The sequence below is a fragment of the Idiotropiscis lumnitzeri genome, chromosome 14 (genome assembly GCF_059441095.1).
Source record: "Idiotropiscis lumnitzeri isolate Australia: NSW breed Sydney's pygmy pipehorse chromosome 14, RoL_Ilum_1.0, whole genome shotgun sequence".
Lineage (NCBI taxonomy): Eukaryota > Metazoa > Chordata > Actinopteri > Syngnathiformes > Syngnathidae > Idiotropiscis > Idiotropiscis lumnitzeri.
This window is the reverse complement of record NC_142404.1, coordinates 13,894,595-13,916,115: the sequence shown is the minus strand read 5'-3', so window position 1 is coordinate 13,916,115 and position 21,521 is coordinate 13,894,595. Positions and strand designations below refer to the sequence as shown.

The 21,521-nt window shown below is 41.4% G+C and overlaps 2 protein-coding genes across 4 annotated transcripts; one reads left to right on the top strand and one right to left on the bottom strand.

The window, feature by feature from the left end:
- The first annotated feature begins 1,668 nt into the window (after positions 1-1,668).
- Positions 1,669-13,633, top strand: LOC148323580 (myc box-dependent-interacting protein 1-like). 3 transcript variants are annotated; one of them, XM_088315290.1, is made up of 19 exons: positions 1,669-1,949; positions 2,621-2,701; positions 2,822-2,876; positions 2,995-3,089; positions 4,065-4,160; positions 4,235-4,345; positions 4,423-4,515; positions 4,626-4,711; positions 4,977-5,052; positions 5,453-5,508; positions 5,704-5,748; positions 6,988-7,057; positions 7,135-7,257; positions 8,191-8,211; positions 10,180-10,578; positions 10,999-11,076; positions 11,146-11,220; positions 11,634-11,735; positions 11,815-13,633. In XM_088315290.1, exons 1-19 carry the CDS (start codon positions 1,863-1,865, stop codon positions 11,914-11,916), a joined length of 1,851 nt encoding a protein of 616 aa, XP_088171416.1. In that variant the 5' UTR covers positions 1,669-1,862; the 3' UTR covers positions 11,917-13,633. The 3 variants fall into 3 exon arrangements, with proteins under 3 accessions (XP_088171416.1, XP_088171418.1, XP_088171419.1); XM_088315292.1 differs by lacking the exon at positions 5,704-5,748; XM_088315293.1 differs by lacking the exon at positions 10,180-10,578.
- Positions 13,634-16,350: 2,717 nt separating this feature from the next.
- LOC148323579 (indian hedgehog B protein-like) lies at positions 16,351-20,955 on the bottom strand. The gene is made up of 4 exons (XM_088314986.1): positions 20,124-20,955; positions 19,179-19,336; positions 18,270-18,373; positions 16,351-17,090 (listed from the first exon to the last, which is right to left on the bottom strand). Exons 1-4 carry the CDS (start codon positions 20,430-20,432, stop codon positions 16,426-16,428), a joined length of 1,236 nt encoding a protein of 411 aa, XP_088171112.1. The 5' UTR covers positions 20,433-20,955; the 3' UTR covers positions 16,351-16,425.
- Positions 20,956-21,521: the final 566 nt, after the last annotated feature.

Genomic DNA, 21,521 nt, shown 5'->3' with positions numbered 1-21,521 from the left:
AGGCTTGGTGACTCGTGGCCAAATGTTGTTATTGTGCAGGATAAAGGGTTGGGGGCGAGGGTGCAAGTGAGGAAATAGGAGGGAGGAGGCAAGAAGGCAAGGAAGGCAGAGTGGGCTCACGCACGCAAGATATGGCGGGATAAAAAGAGCAAGTGTTCTGGTTCAGCACCGTGGAGAGTTCCCCACAAAAGCAGAGAAAGGCTAATAAATATTTCCTTCAACTCAATGTCAGTAAATCCAATTATAGGAAATTGTTTGAAAGCCAGCGCTTCAATTACGTCGCTAATGCGCAGCAACCCGTCTGAAATATGATGTTTAACTCTACTTCCTTCTGCAGAGAGACAAGAGAATTCACACCCACTTATGGTAAAAACAAATAATGAATAAGAAATACTCTATGCACTGTATGTATCATATTTAGGCCCCCTTTTATACTGAAGTGTGTTGCGTGAGCACGGGGATTAAGAAAATATTAAACATTTGCCACTAGTGTGCTTGTGGCGCCATCTCCAGGAGAAAAAAAATATTTCATGATCACTGTTTTTTTTTTTTTAATTTATTGTTTTAAACTGCCTGGATAGTAACGCCAGCCTTACAATTATAGTGGCTGCTTGTTTTGCTCCTGGTCTGTAAATCTGTGTTTTTGATGTATTTCCTGCTGTACTTTGTTATTTAATTTTGTTTGTTTGTATTTGACAACAGTCCACTACTATATAAAGTATAACCAGTGAAGGGATGTAGAAATACAGTTAATCTAGATTTTTCGCGTCTCTGAATTATATTTGGGAATATTTCTTTTTCGGATTATTCGTACTGTATACGCTGTGCATTTTAAAATTAAAATTTCTACAGTTTACTTTGTCAAAATAGGTTTGTTACATTTTCCCCACGAATGGCAATGCGTTAAAATGAATTATAAAATTTAATGAAAAAACGTGAGGCCATCGTGCTAACCAGTTGGCCGCTTCTATATAGCTTTTATTATTCAACTCAAATCACTCAGTTAGCTACCCCGCATTTCCTTGGCATTCTTTTGGGAGAACAACACTTGTCCGAAGTGTAATTTATATTCGCTGTCACTGAGGCTATGATTACTGATTTATGAGTGACTTTGCAATATGTTCAGCTCGTAGCAAGCCGAAGCCCGTTGCTAGCTATCTGATGTGTTGTAAGTAACACCGAGCTAGCCTCCACCTCCCACTACAAGCGGAAGGTGAAATGAGGCACAAAATGCAAATTTTGCTTCGCAAACAGCAATACAAAATTGTTCATTTCAATCCGTTCATTTACCCTTATTCAACTTTAAGTGCAGTTTTCCATTCTTATCACTTTTGTGTAATACATTTCAATTGAATGTTAAGTACGTTTAACAAAACGCTCCTATATTCCAAACTCGCCACAATGTTTCAAAGGTTTACAATAATAATAACCTTTAATGAACACTTAGGCCAACTACGTTTCTGTGTTTTGTTGTTTGCCGCTGGTGGCGATACTTGGATCCCCAATCACTTTTTTTTCAGTTGCTACATTATGTTGGTTATTTGAGCATACTTGTCCACCACTACACGTGTACGCGCAACAGCCTACTCTGTGCCTTTAAGAGCATCTCTGTCAGCATCCTCCTCCCGTCTCGTGGACGCGCACGCTTAACAGCTCAATATTCGAGAATTACAGCCAGCCTGGCTTTGCATCATCCAATTGATAGCACACCAGCTTCACGAGACACGAACATTCTACGCGTGTATTTTCTCATCGGGACATTGATGCATTTTCCTACACGGTCACCCTAGCGGTCCAACCGTTGGATTATTTGCTCTTCTTTCCCACCCGTGCGCGTGCCCCAGGCTGATCCACGCTAAAAGATGGCTGAGCTAAATTTAGGGAAAGGTTTGACTGCGGGGAAAGTGGCCAGCAACGTCCAGAAGAAGCTAACCAGAGCCCAAGAGAAGGTAAGAGCTGCGGACTCAATGTGGGGAAATGAAGATGCGAGGCCTGTAAAAGCAGCGAGCTGCCAAGTTGCGCATCCCCCCCCACCGAGGGGCAATGTCGCATCACGACAGCCTCACAGCTTGGGGAGCTATGATGGTGCATTTGGGGCTCGGGTGCTGCACCCCCACCCCCCCGTATATCCGAGCATTTTAGGCAATGTCATTGAGGGGAGCAATGAAGGGGAAGGAGATGGGCCCGCTCATCATCGTGTGCATGTGGCACAATATCGTGACGACGTTCATGACTTATACGTTCCACAGCGACAAACCTGTCACATTTAATTCAAGCACAACGATGGTACTAAACGCCGCTCGGTGTACTGTATGCATATCGAGAGAGGCCTCGACAATTGCATGTTCGGGATGCTATGTGTGTGTGGCAGAGGGCGCTATATGACTTAAGCTTATATGCACCGTCCTTGCACGGTGATCCCCATGTGCGTCATGAACTGGCTTCGGCAATCATGCAGTCTTTAGTATACCTGCACGATTTTCCCCCCCAATATTTTAGTGATATTGGGATGATGAGAGTCTTATTCATGGTTGTTGTTTTATATCTCTCTCACGTGAATGTCAATGTAAGGATTACTTAAAAAAAACGCCATTACTGACAGTGTTATTGCTTTTGGCAGGTTCTGCAGAAGCTGGGAAAAGCAGATGAGACCAAAGATGTTGCTTTCGAGGAGGGAGTCATCAATTTCAACAAACAATATGTGAGAGTCTCACATATGATATTTTCAGAGGCACCGCAAAGGGATTTTATTATTTAATATATGATGATCTGACTGTCTATCTTCGTTTGGATGTGTCTTCTCAAATGTGTCATTTTTCAGGCTGAAGGGAGCAAACTCCAGCGCGACCTTAGAGCGTACCTGGAGGCTGTGAAAGGTGAGAAAGACAATGAGGATTTTTTTTTATTGCACAACATACAACTATGAGTCTGTTCCAATTAAATTTTTTTTTTTGAAAATGCGCTCCATGGCGTGTATGTGCTTCTTCTTCACAGCCATGCACGAGTCGTCGAAGAACGTACAGGCGTGCTTGGCTGACATGTATGAGCCCGACTGGTATGGCAAGAATGAAGTCGATTCCATTGTGGAGGTCAGACATGTTATTATTTTTTTTATTTGCCCGCATTAGATAAAACATGTTTTGCTAATTCATCATTGTATGGATCATATTAAATTATGCACATGCTTCTAGGAAATATTTAATATTATTGGCTTTAAGACGATCTTTCCGACTATTTCACCTGTATGATATAACGAAGCGCCACACTGCTGCCCGTAACACAACAAATGGAACCTTAAAGGGGGAGTTTGTGGTTTTCAAGCTGCTAGCAATATTTGATTTGAATGCCTCACTTCACAATCCCTCGGCCCCTCGAGTCTCTTTCCCAAATCACGCTAATCCTCACTATCGCTGTAAACAATATGGCGTTAGCCACGGCTGCTATAGCCTGAATTATTGTGATTGAGTGTTACAATGACATTCAATTTTATTGGTTTGACATTTTATTGTCTGGACTTTCCAATCAATGAAACTTCGAAAAATGATGATAGTCTTACTACCCAAGCAGAAATGTTGCTTATCCCATGTTGCTTTTGAATCCTCTTAGTTGTTTGAATTCCCTTCATATCCGAAAGGCGACTCAAATGTACTCGTTTTTTTTTTGTTTTTTTTTTACATTTCCTAACTTGGATATTCCGCCATAGTTTCAGCAAAACTGTTGAAGCCCAAAGAACGCCCACACACTGCACGCACACGAATGCATGGCAATTAATTGACACCTTATCGCTCACATCTTCTGTCTGAGTAGTTTTTGGGAATATTGAAACTTAAAATTAGATGCCTAACTTGAGTGAGTCATTTATTTGAGTTTATACATATTTAATTAACGGACTACTACATAAAAAATAGTGATGGTTTTAAAATATTTATTTATTTATTTATTTATTAATTTATGTATTTATTTATTCATTTATTTATTTATTTATTTATTTATTTATTTATTTATTCATTTATTTATTTATTTATTTATTCATGTGCTCGTCAATGTGCTCTTCCATCTTCAAGGATTGCGATGTGCTGTGGACTGACTACCATCAAAAATTGGTTGATCATGCTCTCATATCCATGGATACCTATTTGGGGCAGTTTCCTGATATTAAGGTTAGCCGCCATCGTCTCATCGACCTCTTAATACCAATTCCCCAAAAACTTCCCTTTATTACATTGTCGTTCAGGCTCGTATTGCCAAGCGGGACAGAAAGTTGGTGGATTACGACAGTGCCAGACACAATTACGCCACCACACATAAGACCAAGAAAAAGGATGGTGGTATTAAAATCACCAAGGTAATATAACCGAGATACTACTTATGAGGTGAGTCGTCCATCAATGATACGTTAACGTGTGTGTGTGGCCTTTTTAGCCGTCCTCATTGTTGGAGAGGGCAACGCCCGGCTGGGCTCAAGGGATTCTGTCCGCACACAATGTTGCCCAGAGTAGCTTGTCCAGAAGCCAGGTATGCCAAACTCTTAATGGTGGACACGCACATATCATTCATTTCTGTCATCTCTGACATAAGCAAGAAAGCAATAATAAGAAATCAACCCAGTTTTTGTTTTTTTTCAGGCGGAGGAAGAGTTGGAGAGAGCACAGAAGGTGTTTGAGGAGATCAATATTGACTTACAGGAGGAGTTACCTTCACTCTGGAACAGGTGAGGTCTTATTCGCTATTTAAATGATATAAATATTTTCCGTCAAGTTCACAACCTGATACCCTGAGTGCATTTAAAAAAAAATTTTGTGTGTGTTCATAAGATAAAAATGATAAGGGAACATAGGTGAATGGATTGAATTAATTTTAGTCTCAGTTGGTAAATGTTATTAAATCAATGCAAGGAATTGTATTGCACTGAACAAATCAAATCTTCAAATGTCGTGAATATTCGTCTTTTTCCACTTTTTGGCGTTGTTTTCCAGTCGTGTTGGGTTTTATGTCAGCACCTTCCAGAGTCTCGCTGGTTTCGAGGAAAAGTTTCACAAAGAAATTAGCCGGGTGAGTTGTTGGAAACAAAAGAGACACGACAGTGAGAGTCAAATATTGACACACGTGATCATTTATTGAATTGGTCTTGGACTTTTCTAGACCCCTTCGTTTCTTCCTCGGTTTCAAATTTGATGAGAATAATTTGGGAAAATCAAGGCCCGTCAAGGAATTATTTGGAAGAGTTTGGGGAGGAAGAAATAACAAACACTGACCTCAACCCCATCCGACACATGTTCCGAAACTCACAAATATTCTTGATGATTAAAAAAAAAAAAGTCTCCAAAAAAGATTGGAAGAATGAATAACTTTGTGTTCCAACACTTTTCTCCAGTGTCGTGTCTATTGCTGACTCATCCTGAGATTTGAAATTATTGCTCTAATGCCTTTTTGCCTTCCCCGCTGCCGACAGCTGGATCAGGATTTATATGACGTGTTGGAGAAACTCGAACAGACAGACACAAGCAGGTTAGTGAGCAAGTTTGTCAATTGCAGCCGTTGATTTCCTTCCCAATGACTCAAACTGAAATGGGATAAATTGTAAAGTTTTGCAAAAGAAGAAAGGAAGATTTGTCTCTTTATTTGAACTAAAGCAAAATGACATTTCCACACAACTCAAATGCCGTTCATTAATCTGAAGCCACCCCTCAACCTCCATTGCAGAAAGACAGGTAACCGCGGCGCCTTATCGTCAGGAGCAAATAGGAGGTAATCAGCGAGGGGCGTGGTGAAACCACGGCCACGCAAATGTTGGTCTGTCTGTCCGGTTGTCCGTATGTCAGTCCGTTTGCAGGTTTGAGAGCATTCGCGGTGCTTGCTTGTGCAAGTGTCTGGAAAGAGCGTCGCGCTCTCCGAGCTGCGGATATGAAAGAGATGGGCAAAAACATGACTGTAATGCTTTAACGCCAACAATTCAAAGTCATCATCACGTTGAATCTCCTTAAAAGTGAAGCTTGATGTGGATTATGAAGTCAATTTGGAAAAGTTTGTTGTGGAAATTTCATTGGGTACGGAGATTCAATTCAAGAGCTGTGTCAAAACCTCTGCCGCTTACTAAGACTAAAACTAGAAGGTGACGAGGAATAGTCCGTGCCACTGCTGCTATGAAATCTGCCTGGCAACACTGGCTAGCTGAATTCTGATTGGATAAAATGTTTTTTGATTATATTAGGCCAGCAGAGGAGGACTTGAAGGTCTTTACCGTCCACCACTGGAATTTCCTAATCAAAGTTGTTGGAACAAACAGTGGGTATAAAAAGTCTACACACCCCTGTTCAAATGCCCGAGTCTAAAATCAATAATTTCAAAACCTTTCCCATAATTCATGTGACTTTCAACCCGTCCAAGTCGATTGATTTTTGTGTCAATATTTTCAAGAAGGGGAATTAAAAAGAACTGAAATAATGTGGTTGCACAAGTGTGCACACCCCCTTACAACTGTAATCATGTTAAATGGGAGTAAACACACACCTGAGTTACACACCTCTAATGAAACCCTAATACATTTCAGATGTTCAAGTAGGCTTTCCCTGACATTTTTTTTAATTTCCTTTCCCGCTAAATAAGTCAAACAATTCAGCTCTTGTGTGACATCTCACCGGATTCTCCCGGTTGTACTTAACATCATCGCCAACGTATCCTTGTCCATCTCTTTAAATATCTTCAGTTCCGAGGCTTCTGTCAGCTTTCACAGTATGTTTTCTCTATCAAATAATGCCACTGCTACCGCTCTCTTGTGAGGATTAACCGAGGCACAGACGCAGCCTGCTTGCATGGGACGCGAGAGGGATTCAGAAGGAAAGGATGGAGGCTCACTTTTCTTGCATGACACCTCTGCATGAATTGCAACTTTTATGTAACGTCCTTCTTCGCTATCCTCATTCGTTATGTGCACTCACTCCGGGTCATCTGTATTCTTTCCCCGCCATCGATTTTTCACTGACCCAGTGGCACGGACGAGCCAAACCACACTCTCAAGCCAGGAGGACCACCGCCGATTCCAAAATCCCCATCAAAGGTAGCTGCTTATCTCTTGCCTCGCACTTTTTTTTTTTTTAAATCCAATGTTTTAATAGTTGGTGTCTTTTGTTCTAGCTCAGACCAGCAGTGCCTCCTCCACCCAAGGTGACCCCATCCAAAGAGATGAAAACGGAAAATATCATCAACCTGTTTGATTCGGCAGCAAATCCTGATATAAGCGTCACCTCCCCGACAGAGGTTTGTGTGTGTAGCGGAATACTCTTTCAACTTTTCTCTCTCTCTCTAGCCTGTTTTTTCCCGGGCTTCTCCCCCCCCCCCCTCTCCCCTTTCATGATATTTTTCAATTGCACAAATGTGGCCAGGAAGCCAGTGTTTCTGTTGTCGTCAGCAGTTTGATAGTACCGTAGCCAGCAGCTTATTGAACTTGGGCCTGGACGCCTTCAACGGGAACAACAAAAGCCTTCACGGGCTCACAGATGTGAAGACTTTATGGCATGGATATGTTCTGGAGCTCTTAACTCACTCTTATGAAATCGTTGAGGTGCAAGGTTTCTATGCAATTCTCAAAATCAGGATTCAGATAAGAAAAATGATGATCACGTGCTTGTACAAAATTGTGGGTGTGGATAAAAATGACAAAAAAAGACGTCATTGTTTGAGGTGTTGCTGGCGCTAACTTTTTTTTTTTTTTTTTTTTTTAAAGCTGCCCGTGTTAGAACAGAGACATCTCTCACAATGTGGCTTTTTTTTTTTTTTTTTTTTTAATTTTTATTATTTTACTGGCCCCGCCATCGGGACTATCCGAGTCTTTACACAGACAATTATGCTCTGTTTGAATTGTTGTTTGAAGTGAGCTATTGATTGATCGACATGGTTCTGTAATCAACAGGGGGAGCCGCAATTGCATTCAGCGTATTGACCGCTTGGGGTACTCCATTCTACTGGTTAAAATAATTTACTGGGCAAGTTGACATTTATGCAAGGCGACAGTGTGACATTTACATACAGTAAATGTCATACAACGGTAATATCTAATACTTGATACCTTCTGGACTCGCGCAATTTTATTTATGGTCATTTTGCTTTAAAGCGAAATATTAAACCAGCAGGCTTTAAAACACAGATTTGTAAAGTGCTTTTTCCTCATGCTATTATTTTTGCCCTTCACAGCCAGCAAACTGGGACTCCTGGGTAAGCTAAGCAATAATTAACGCAAAAAAAAATAAAATAAAAAAATTCTGATCATCGTCATTATTTACATACCATTGTGTAAACATTCAACATTGTTTCATGTCGCCATTAGCGAGACTTCTTTCATGGCTTCTTTCCTCCAAAAATATTCCACATGTCCCTAATCTCTTTGTGCATTGTTCTCATGTCTGCAATGTTTTGATGTCTTGCCGCTAACAAATGTTTACATAGCACAAACCGAACGTGGGAATAAGATTCAGTCAATTCTTTTTCAAAAATGCTATGCTATTTTTAAATTGAATCTAACGACACTTGACGGGTGACAAAATGTTCCTTTGTCACCCGTTTAACTTTAAATGAATTTATGTAAATATTTGAAACTGAATTGACCCTTTTTTTTTTTTTTTTTATTCATCTATCCCTGTATGTTACACTGACAGAACACGTCTCCTCAACATGCCATGTAACACACAGGGAATAAATGATTGAAGTTGCTCATCTTTACCTTCTGAAGGCTATAAAAAAAACAAAACTGGGCAACTTCACTTAGCCTCGCTTGCACAGTGGCATCCGTGAACTAACCTTTTCGTTCATCACTGTAAGAGAGCTGTGTCTCCAAGACAAGCCGGTTCATTGCTGCAATTACAGCGTGAGGCAAAGAGCGCTACTTGAGAATGGAATGACACTTTTGCTCTTACAAGGATAAGCACCCAACCCTCCCCTCTCTGCCTTGTGACCATCGCTCTGTGATTAGAAGCCATACTCGCCAACTAAACACAGAAGAGCTCACGTCAGTCTTCTGATGGAAATGGCTTCCTTAATACCTTTGACCGTCATCCCTCTTGAATGTCGTTATTTTTTTTTTTTAAACAATTTTTTTCCCCCTTCCCGGAGAAGGTTTATTATTATTTTCCCCAAATTGCCTTCAATTGTTTAATACAATGATGATGTTGATGATGAATCAGGTGCGGGGCTGTTGCATGTCTGTCCATTGTGACCGTTAATAAGTTGCAGTTTGCTTTTAAATTTTGAAAATATGCTGCATCCAAGTACGACTTTTTTTTTTTTTTTTAAAGCGCTCACCTTAATTTGACGCCTGAAAATGATCAAACTATGATTTTGCAACCTTTACCTTTGTTATTGAATAGATTCTGTGATTATTAGACACTTCACTTTTGGGTAAATGCACTATTTCAGCCACAGTGAATTTAATGCAAAAATCCTACAATTATTTTTGATCAGTGATTCTCGCAGTGTGTTATTCGGTCTGTTTATTCTGTGAAAACCCCAAACTTTTTTTTCACTTGTATTGAACATTTAAGTAAATTACGTAAATTAATTTTAATGGATTAAATTGAATCATTATTGAAGTTTTATTTTATTTTTTGTGATTAGACTTTGCACAATGTTACACTAATAAAACATTTGTATTAAATGTTATTCATTAATGTATTCAATTTTATTTAATTAACAAAATAAAACCTAAATTAAAATAAAAATAACAACTTTTAATAGATTAAATAAATCATTACTGAAGTACATGTTTTATTTTTTTATGAAACTTCAATGTTACACTAATAAAATATTTTTATTACATTTTATTAATTTATTAAATTTTATTTAATTAAGATAATAAAACCTAAATTAAAATAAAAATAATAAATCCACTGTTTACGTTATCATGCTGGTATTTAAAAAGATAAAATACCAACTTTCTTGATGAGTTAAATTGTGTCATTGCATGAGCCAAAAGTGGGAGTTCGCCATCCAATCCCAATTAAAATCCTCAGTAAAAACCCCACGCCCTGGAAATATCGCTCTTTGAAATTCTGAATCTTTAGCTGTGTCTTCCCTCAAAATGTACTTAATCGTCCCTCCACATTTTCCCCAATGATTTACCAACCCAGTCATGAGGTAAAACATGTCTTATGAACTCTGACCCCTTGAAACCTAACCCCTGCCCCTCAGCCAGAGGTCGGCGGTGCGCAAGAAGAGCCTCCCAAGAAGCACTATGACCCTGTGGCGGCTGCTGCGGAGGCCTGGGGGGATGACGATACGCCGCCCGCCCGCTATGACCCCATAGCGGCTGTCACAGAGGGCTGGGGGGACGACGATACCCAAGAAGTTCACTATGACGCCAACGAGGATTGGGGAGATGATGAAACCCAGCAGGTTTATGACGAATGCGCGCCCGAAGCTCAGGAGAATCCGGTGGAGGCCGACAACACGCCGGACGTAGTGGACGCCGAGGATGCCGAGGACGCCGAGGACGCCGAGGACGCCGAGGACGCCGCAAGTCCTGCTGAGGCTTCAGTTGACGCATGTGAAGAAGAAGGTCCTCCTATTGCTGCTCATGAAGAGGATCAGGTAACCGAGAAGATGCATCTGGATGAGAAGGGTGGATGCATCAACTTTTAAGGAGATTTGAACTTGAGATGCTGACATGATAAAGAAAATAGATTGTGAATTAAGTCTCAACGAAGGAGACTTCGTATGATGGCGGTGATGCATCGGGACCGACAGAATGGATGCATCCAGTTTTTTCCCCCTCTCAGGTCAAGTTGTGGAGCCTAGAGGTGATTTCGGTTCACGTAATTAATACTTAGTTACCGCAGTCTAGACGTACCGAAGGTGAATATGCAACCTGACTGGCCGTGTTGTCATAGCGCCGCTTTCGTTGTTGTCTGTCCTGTAGCGTGTCAATTTCACACCCTCTCAATTATTCATAGTTTTAAATCATGCGTAGTGTCTGCCTCAAATTTTCTGCTGGTGTATTTGTGGTCTCAGGGTGAATCTGAAACAACTCCCGAAGCAGCTCCTGAAGCAGAAACAGTCGAAGCAGCAGAAGAAACATCAACAAATGATGTGAGTAAAAATATGACGATGAGTTTAATGGGACTTCATTTCTCCGATTACATTTTTTTTCCCATCTAGACACCTGCAGTAAATGAAGAACCTACAGAAGTAAAGGCAGAGTCACCTGACATGCCCCCTGGTTTCCTGTTTAAGGTAACACTTGACCTTGAATGAGAGTGTTTCATTTTGATTTTTTTTTTTTCCCAGAAACCTCACAAAATTCTTCCCCAAAAAACTATGCGAAACATTCAATATATTTGTTTTCTGCAAGAAAATGAGGGATGTGGGGAAATAAATCCCGGAAAAAAGAAAAATAAATAAACAAACAAATAAATAAATAAATAAATAAATAAATTAGCGAATATGCAGTGACTGCAGTTTTAAGCTGTAATGACACCATTCACCACTAGATGGCCAATATGGCTCAGCGTGGTAAGTTGATTTTTGTGGAAAAAAAAAAAGAAAAATGCACAAAATGCAGTTAATGTTGGTTTGCTGTGGCCGCCACCAGCATTTAAGTTGCCCATATCTGATCTAACCTTTTCTACCATTTCTAACCAATAAAGGTCCAAGTGATGCACGATTACGCCGCAAACGACACAGATGAACTTGAAATGAAGGCAGGCGACGTGGTGCTGGTTATAACTTTTGACAATCCAGACGAACAGGTACACGCACGCACATTCTCACATGCTTGCATCACAAAAGACAATATGACAAGTCACGTCCGGCTTTGTGTGCGTTTAGGATGACGGCTGGCTGATGGGGATGAAAGAAGATGACTGGAAGCAGAAAAAAGAAAACGGCACTCAAGGAGTATTCCCTGAAAATTTCACCCAGAGGCTGTAAACGTTTCATTGTCACCTCGACTATTTTTCCTCCACCCTTTTTCCCCGCTATCGTCCTCACTTCTTGTCCGATTCTAATTACATGGACTTTTGACCCAGAACTGAAATTGCAGTTCCACATACTGAGAAGTTGGAAATTCCTGCAAACGCGAAATTCCGAAGGGGCCACATACCCGACTTCCAGCGTGATCGTCGACTTGGACCGCTATGAGAATCCGAACCTCACGCAGGATAACTACAGATGTGGCTCGCTCTGTGATTGCTTAACTTAAATCAACCATTACATGTCCATACACTCTAAATCATCACCAAACTCTCCAACTCATGATTGCTGAACAGAGAACACAGGAACGAAATCTCAGATTTGGTCACATGTAGCAAGTGATTTCGAAATATTCAGGTCGGGTGATCATTTGTTGTCTACAGATCAGAAATCGGTAAATTAAGTCTTGGGCAGCTGTAACAGTCGTTACATCTTCAATCTTTATTCCTACTGATTGTTTGGTTGTTAGCCAAGTTATTACGCATTCAACTATCAACACTGAACAAAGTCCGACTTCCTAAAAGTTTCCCGGCAAACGGCACCGACGAGAAGCTAGCGACCGGTACGATAATCGTTAGGCGGACATCCGAAATCGAACATATTCTAACTGAGCCAGCTTCATTCACTTTTAAAAGGCGTGATGACATCAGCTCCTCGTAACGTTCATCAAAACGACTTTGCCGACACATGCAAACGTTTTCCAAATATGCACCAGAGCGACTTGTTTTATTTTTGTGTGCTGCCAAGCAATGATGATCTCGCCGATATAGCGCTCACCATATTTGCCAACTGAGGATGCGACAGAGTGTTTTTGTACTTACGTCAGGTTCTCCGCTCTTAACATAGTCCAAACACATCCACAGACACCACATGGATTCGTATTTACATGTTAAAGTGAGAGTGAGGTGCGTGTATGCGCGTGTGTGTTTTGGAACACCAATTCTTTATTTATTGGCTAATGTCGTGGGGCGAAACCCCCGGGAAGGATTTCAGACGGGATGAACAAATTTGCGCTGGCTGGTATTACAGGTTCCAGATGTAATTGTGCATTTGTTGTGTATTTTCTGCCAAGTGATGACAGCTACATATTCTATAAAGACATTCATATGTGTAGGTGAGTTTTTTGATGTGAGCATGCTGACTTCCCATGTGTTGTTGTGTGAAGACCTTCCGTTTAAGACGATGCGACCGGGATTACCTTTGAGGTTTTCCCCACCAAAAGTTGTATTTATTTTTATTTAATTATTTATTTTTATAAAGAGGCTTTTTTTTTTTGGTTTTTTTTAGCAGATTTTTATTGGATCTTTCCACATTCTTGAGTTTTTTTTTTCCATCAATCTTGCCTCAAAATGTTGCCAGTGTTTTATGTTCCAAAGAGATTCAATTGTGATTATATGGAGGCAAGACGAATAGAGATTGACTATTTTTTATTTTTTTTTAATGATCAGCGATTCGACCATGTGAGGTTTGCCTCACTTTGCATGTGTAACTCTCCACTTTTGAGAACAATGGCTTTTTTTTTTTTTTTTTAATTTATTCCGCATCATTTTGGTTCTCTGTTTGTCTTAAAGCAAGTCTTACATATGGGATAAAAACATCATAAAAATGAAAAAAATATATATCTTCCTTACCAACCCGAACAATATTAAAAAGAAGGACTTCCAAATCTCCATCATTTTTGACTTTCTGTCTTTTATTTGGAGCAAGCTTTGATTTTTTTTTTAAGGGTTTAGATTGCAGCACCCCCTGCTGGTTGCTTCAATACATATTAATATACTGTAATATATGCAATGATCGCTTCCATCAGCAGGGTGCGCTCTTTCTAAAAGTACACAATGTATGAGAAGAAGAAAACACAATCCGAATTGCTGTCCGTGGTACTGGAACCAACCATGAGCCCACCCTGACGTCACCTCATGATAACATCACATGCTCATTTCTTAACCCGTTGTGCTTTTAAAGTGTCAAGACAAATATTAACAAGCATATTACCTGTGCTGTGCTATCACATAAAATTATCCATAGTGATTTCTTTCATGTTTTATCGCTTAATTTCATTTTGCCTGGAAAGAAAACAAGTTCTTGTTTGTCATAAAAACAACTTTATGTTCCATATAAAAAAAAAAATGCACAACGTTGCCCCGTAAAATACATTAACATTAATATTCTTAAAAATAGATCTTTAAATAATTTCTCAGAAAATAGCTTCATATACATATTTGACAAAATCTGTTGAGTACACGGGAAACCGTAGTGCCTCCGAGTTTCTTCATAATCGCAATCTCCAGCAAGCATTGGCATTAAAGGCTAGTTCGAAAATAGTTTGCAATTTATACAATGTGCTTTGAACTCTATGGATGGATTGAACATGGGCATGCAAAGAAACGTCATCAAATACAGGAAACTAGAACATAACGGCTATGGAGCAGAATGTATAAACAGTAGTTTCATACAGCCTGAGTCAAGTGTATTTAGGCGGATACTACTGACCCGAAAACTGAGACTCATAACAATAAAAAATATATATATATTACAACCTGATATAAGGATGATGCAGATGATCAACACCTCTTTGTAACTTTTTTAGCAATTCCAGATTATTCTCTCATGTTGGACAGTCCGAATTCCCCTTAGCTAAATCTAACAATACTTTGTAGGGCCAACTAACATGACACATATATTTTTTAATAAAGTTACAAGAGAAAATAGCCAAAATGGCTGAAAGGATCAAACCCAGATGGAGAGAACAAATAAGAACTGAATTTTATCAATATCCCTGACGTTTATGGACAGCACCAATTTAAATTCATCAACGACTTCCAGGAGCAAAACCTGCACTGCAATATACGATAAAACTGGAAATAAAACTGAATGTCCTCAGGACAGCAGACAAAATGACTTCTGCTTCAGGACAGGACCACCACCAAAATTATCTTTCAAGTCATTCAATCATTCGCTACCTGCCGAGTAAATGAAATGGATCTTTGACGTCTTTAGCCGTCAATGGCAGTGAATGTGTTAAGAAACTATCAGTGGCCTGTAAACCAAGACATAGTAAAGCTTTGATTCGTCATCGGAATCTCAACATTGGAGCACCACAAGGTCATGTGCTCGACCCCCTTGTGGTTTCCATTGGATATGACAATCTGGACCCGACAACGCAAATGATACAATCAATGAGCAATCAACTGTGACACTATTACGAAAATAGAATTCAATTTTGATTGATTCGGTGTGTGAACAGTTGTTGTTAATTGTTCTTTAAAAAAAAAAAAAAAGCGAAGGGAAGTCATGAGTCAGTAAATTGAGTAAACTTGATGTGCAATTACTTTCAATTCTGCTCAGTTAAACATTTACGGATGTTCTTCCCCCACGCTGCTTGTCTCTTTCTTTCCCCTCAAATTCATTTTGGCATTAACTACGGACTCTCAAAATGTATACTCATATTTTAACATATACTGTTCGTATCACTACATTTCATTTTGAAGACGAAAACGGTAGAAATAAAGGAGGAAACAAATTATTGACTGTTCTGTTCGTAAAATGCGACAAATACACATCAGATTGCTAAGGTGCTCGAAAGTAAAACTGAATAACAGGCAAAACCCCAAAAGGGGGGGGCGTGGGGGGTTCTTACTCCATACGCAGTAAGGTTGGCATTCATAGCATAGGATTTTGGAGTGCGTCTGTTGAATTATTTTTATTTTTTTTTTTGTCCACTCATCCACAACAACAATTTGAGATGCTGAGAGAAGGCCCTGGCTGCCGGTTTGTGTCTCTGATGGGGTTAAGAACTATAAAGTCCCTCCACATCAAACTCATTCAATCATGCCTTCAGATCTTCACAGACCCTCAGACACGCTAGACCACAATTGTACTGCTATCCACAATTATTATTTACTTGCTCAAGATGTGTCACAACTCTTTGATCCACATTCTATGTGGCAGTTTTGCGGGTGATAACCAAGTAACCAACTAATTTGTGATTTATTGTCAGGGACAATTCCAGGATTTTTGTTTCCCCTCCCGGGGGTTAATGGGAGGAGGGGGACAGGGGGGGGGGCTTCACCAATACATTTGACGGCTGAGAAAATATATTTTAGAATATCAAATTAACTCATTCACGATCATTGACGGATATAGAAGTCAGAAAGTGCGTTATTATTTTCATGCTGGACTAGTCGTGAATGAGTAAATGCCAGAAGGGGCTATGCAGATTTCTGTTGGGGGCTATAGACCCCCCCCTTAGCCCCGGTGTAGCTTGGACACCTGAATTAATATCTAAAATGACCCCCCAAAAAAAATTGAAATCCCAATTCATTCTCTCTATTTGTGTGTGACAAAAGGAGTGAGTAAAACAACACATCTATGAGATCGACCATTTTCTTTTTCTATTTTTATGGAAAGTTCTGCCCAGTCAAGTGATGTTCTTAAATACAAGCTGACGTCATTATATTGGATCATCTGTCAGAGTCCTCGCTCCGTTCCCAAAGGATGGAAGTGCTTGGGGCCCAGCAGCACTTCCCCAACCCTCAGTAGGAGCCGGGGGTACCAGTGCACTCCATCAGTTTGTCGTTCCGCAGGACCCATGAGGGTGCGGACGAAACGTAGCGGGGCTAGAACCCAGTGGGCCAAATGATGATTGTCCACAGCAGCGTAACAGGAAGCCAGAACGCTGTTCACTACGATAGACCCGTGCTGGGTCAGCGGGGCATACAACCCAGCGCTCGGCCTCTCCTCGACAAAAGTCACGACAGCTCGAGTTGCCTCTGTTCCTTGCGAGGTCAGAACACACTGACCCGGCTTCACCTCACTGGCAAAAGTTGTCCTCACTCCATCGTTGCTGAGTCCGCCCGCACAGTCTGTGACAAAGATGAGATGCGCCGGCGTGAGCGTTATATTAAGTCCAGTGTTGGTTCGGATGAGGGTGAAGATCTTTGTGGCGTTCGTCTGGAGATCCAAAAAGGATAACACCGGGCTGTAGAGGAGCGAAGCGTGGCCGTCAGCCGACGAGGAAGCCAAAACACGGTCGCCAAGGTGAAGGTCACGCATCTGTTTGGTGACTCCGCCCTCAAGGGTGACTTGAGCATCGCCTGGGAAACAACCACCAGTTTTGGCCGCGACAGAATGTTCTGTAAAATGGAGATGGGAGGAAAAGAAAAATCAAGATGCAAGTTTGATCATATGAATGCGTTTACTTTGTTGGTGTGGAAATGACAAAAATAAAATCACACTTGAACTTCCACATATAGTAAAACAGACTCGCAGTGCGCCATAAATCAAGCTCGACTTTGACACGGACTAAAGTCCAAGATGATCTCAGTCGTTCACATCGGAAATAGTAAACGGAAATGTTAAGTCTCACAAGCAAACGGAAGATATTACATTGTTTAATTGGTGAGATTCAAGAAAACAGATTAAAAAAAAAAAATCATTGATGATTCTTCTTTTTTTTTTTTTGTTCTGGAGTGACTCGTGAAATGGGGGGTTTACTTCCTTGTCGCCGAGTACTTCTGCAAACGGCGGCTCTTTAAGACACAGTGAGACGAGGTGGCAAGAGGAGGTAGTCGGCGAGAGGTAATGGATAACCAGCTGATTGTATCTAAGCATGGCCTGGGGTCAAACAGACAGGAACGTACGTTTGGAAAAAAAAAAAATAAGCATGTGAAAGGTGAGCACAGCCGAGCTTGAAAAAATGATAAACCCGATAGAAATTAACTTTTGTCACCCATTTTCCGCAATCAAATCAAATCCCTTCGCTTGACTGATTTGAATCCAATCCGCACTTGATTTACGTATGTGGGTGTCTTAAGTATGTCTTAAGGCGGACAAATATTTGCCAAAGGTGTGTATGTGGCTCGCAGGAAAAAGGAGGTCGGCAAGCAAGGAAGGTGATAAGGCTCAGATAAGAGATCTGAGAAAAAAACCTACGGAGGGAAACGCAACGGCAAAACAAAGAGAGAGTTAATCATCTCACAGCCTACTTACTTGAATGGACCGCTAGAATGTAGCTTGGCATCACATAACTGGTGGTACCAGACATTGGGCCTCGAAAAGTTCTCAGCACTCAGAATATGCAATGGAATGTCTTCAACTATTGTGAGCTCTCAAGTCCAAAGATGATTTGTGATTTTTTTCAAAAATACAACCAGTACTTTAACGATTATCAGATTGGTGTCTAAGTGTTCCGCTTCGAAATAATCCGCAAAAAAAGTATACCAAAAAATTTTTTTTTAAATTCCAAATTTATGACGGCTTTGGGTAGATGTCAACAAAACATTTCAATCATACACAATAGTTTTCTTGCTTACCTGACTTGACGCTACAATGAATGTGGGCTTTGGACTCATAGTAGACCCAGTCAAATCCAGCTTCGACAGCAAGCCGCGACAACATGGCATACTTGTTTCTGTCTCTGTGAACGTGAACATGATGTCATTGCTGTGGCTCGCTTCATCAAGCATCAATTCAAGAAACACCTTTCATCGGAAATATTTTTGTCGCACTCTTTAACCGTCCTTAAATGGGTCAAGTACCGTGTGTATAGATTCAAATATTTGACAGAATGAAATATTGTAACGCTGTTGCGTGTACTGGCTCTTGAACTGGGAGTTCATTTGATAGGAAGAGAGAGAGAGACAGAGAAAGATAAAGAGAGAGAGAGAGAGAGAGAGCATAAACAAGAAAGTGTGGCTTTGTGAAGAAGCAATTGAGAGCCAAAATAGGCATGTTTTGCACCACTAAGGATGTAAATAGCATTTTAAAATTGATATTTTGCATCAATTATATTTCATTAGTCCTTGTTTTAGTTGTTTCATTTTTGCTAGTATTTAATTCAGTTTGCTGTTATGTAATAATTCTGATGCAAAACCGTGATTGCTCATGACAGGCTGACTAATGACTTCCCTACGTCTGTCATTGAGTGAAAGTAAATGACTGTAAGCTTGTTCTTCTGCTGACAAGAATTAAAGTGCAATTCCTCCTCACTGCCTTCTGAGCGCCACAATGTAACAGAGGAACGATGACGGAAGGGTGCTCAGTTCGCGGACCGAGGACGGACCAAAAAAAAAGAAATATGAAGTGCCCATCTATGTGAATCACTAAACTTCCAATAAGAGGAATTTTCCAACATTTAATTCCCAAACACAATCCCAAGACTTAATATAAGAAATCAGACATCGCTGTTAATACACATCGTTATTGTCTGCTTCGGTGCCCACCTGTCTGAGGTGGTGATGTCCACAGCACGTCCCTCATAATGCAGCGAGTCCTCCGAGTGATGGCCGTCCTCATCCCAGCCCTCCGTCACTCTCAGCTTCACACCGGGCCACATGTTCATCACAGATATGGCCAGGGAGTTCAACTTGTCTTTACAGCGCTGTGAGTCGTAGGACACAGGAGATTAGGAAAGTCATTAAAACAGTGCAAGGTTGTGCGGCAAGGCAAAGTGAAACACTGCAGTTGTAATCAATATCTGCCGGCACAATCGATTTGGGACAAAAATGTAAAAAAATCAAATAAAAATGCAGTTTGATGGTACAGATCCAGTCAATTATTGTTATTTTTTGCATGCAAAAATTAGTTCATTATGATGGACATAGAGAGCTGAAACAAATTGCAAAGTACAACAGGCAAAAGAAAGATAAAACATTAGTAATTACAGGGCACATAAAAAAAAATCGTAACATTGTTTTAAAAGTACATTTTTGTGAACAACGGATCAAATTCAAGCACAGAAGCAAGAACAACCACTGTCCATGTTTTAACGCTCCGACAAAATTGCATGACAAGGAAATGTTTTTGTGCACAACATGTGGCGGAAACAATTAAACTATAGTGCGTGTCAGAAAAGCTGTTCATCATTGACTTCAAATCCCAGCCGCCTTAGTCTCGAACCAAAGCTCCGGAGGTGAAGCTATGAATCAATGAAATCAATCATTGGGGTTTAAATATTTAACTGACAGCAAACATGGAGCACACAGTTTGATGCGACTGTGAGGTTTGCTCGTTTTGAAGTGATTCATAGACACGGTTAACCAGACAGGACCTAAATCACTTGCATGGGACAAATGCGTGTCTCCGTCCGCACATGAGCACTGCAAAGAGTTCCCAGCTCTCCTCCTCCTCCTCCTCTTCCTCCTCCTCCACAACTTCTTCATTCTCACCTGGGTCATGAGCCTGTCCGCACCCGTGTCCTCTTCATCCTTGAAGATGATATCCGTGTTGTAGTTGGGTGTCAGCTCCTTAAAGCGCTCCGAGTTGCGCGTAATTTTCCCCTCCGGCCGTCCGCTCGCCCCCAGGGTCTTCTCGGCCACATTGGGGCTGAACTGCTTGTAGGCCAGCGGGATGAGCTTCTTCGGAAGCCGCCTCTTGCCGTACCCCCTCCCCGGTCCACAGCCCTCCGAGGCAGGTGCGAGGAGGAGGAGAACCATGGCGCACAGAGAGGTGGTGACAAGGAGGAAGGGGATCCGCATCGCCCCGGGAGGAGGGAGGACTCTCCCGAGGGAGATTTGTGTCTTCAGAACGTCTCGGGTTCACCTGTCCAGTCCATGGTCCGGGACAGCCGCGTTCAGTTTGTCCCAGAAATCAATCTACTCCCGCGAGCACCTCAGCATCTGGGCACCGATAAATCCCCTCTTGAATGGGGAAAAAGTTCGCCGGCTCTGCCTTGGAGAAACAGCGCAGGCTGTAAAGTCCGTGGATTTAAACAAACAGGTTCAAAGTCGATGAGGTGGGTGAGAGAGAACGAGAGAGGTTAAGAGAGAGCGGGAGAGAGAGAACAGCACGTCCACGCTTTTTAATGTGGTGGTCTCTCTGTCTCTTCTTTGGCTCCGTTGAAAAGTGTCACAACATCCCTCCGTGGATTGAGAGTTGTTTTTTTTTTTTTTTTAGGCTCCCAGAGAGAGGACTGCGCGCAACAGGCTGCAGCTTTCCACTTGAATCCACTCCACTTGAGTGATCCACGACGTGCTGTTGCCATTTCAGACCGCACCCTGCCAGTCCTGCCCTCCTCTCCCTCTCTCCCTCATCTGTCACCGCTTTGCCACCCACCCCGCCCCTCGGCGTGGGCACAGTGCGCACGGGAGAATCCTGTCCACACGCACGCACGCACGCACGCACGCTGCACTGGCAGGCATGCAACAAACATCAGCTTTGTCCTTCAATGCCGCCACTTATCACTGTCAGCTTTGTCTTTGTGATTTTTTTTTGTGTGCCCTTGTTATGGTTTGTCACCAAGTGACTTTGTGGAGGAACAACATGGTGTGGTAGTGGGGAAGCATGTCTGCTTCACAGTTCTGATGGTCCGAGTTTGAATCTCCTTGTTTGGTTCATTGAAGGTTTCTAAATTGTCCATAGTGGCACTGGTTCTATGTCAACCTGAGTCTTAACCTTAGTCAGCTCTTGGCTCCGGCTCGCATGTAACTCTGATGAGGACTTGCGCTACAGAAAAGGAATGGACTGATTTCTCTCCCGTGTACAAATTGGCCCAAATTGTATTATTGGTGTTGGTGCTGCTGCCTTTTGAGCAGAGCGCAATGGGTTTAATCCCCCTTGTCGGGTAC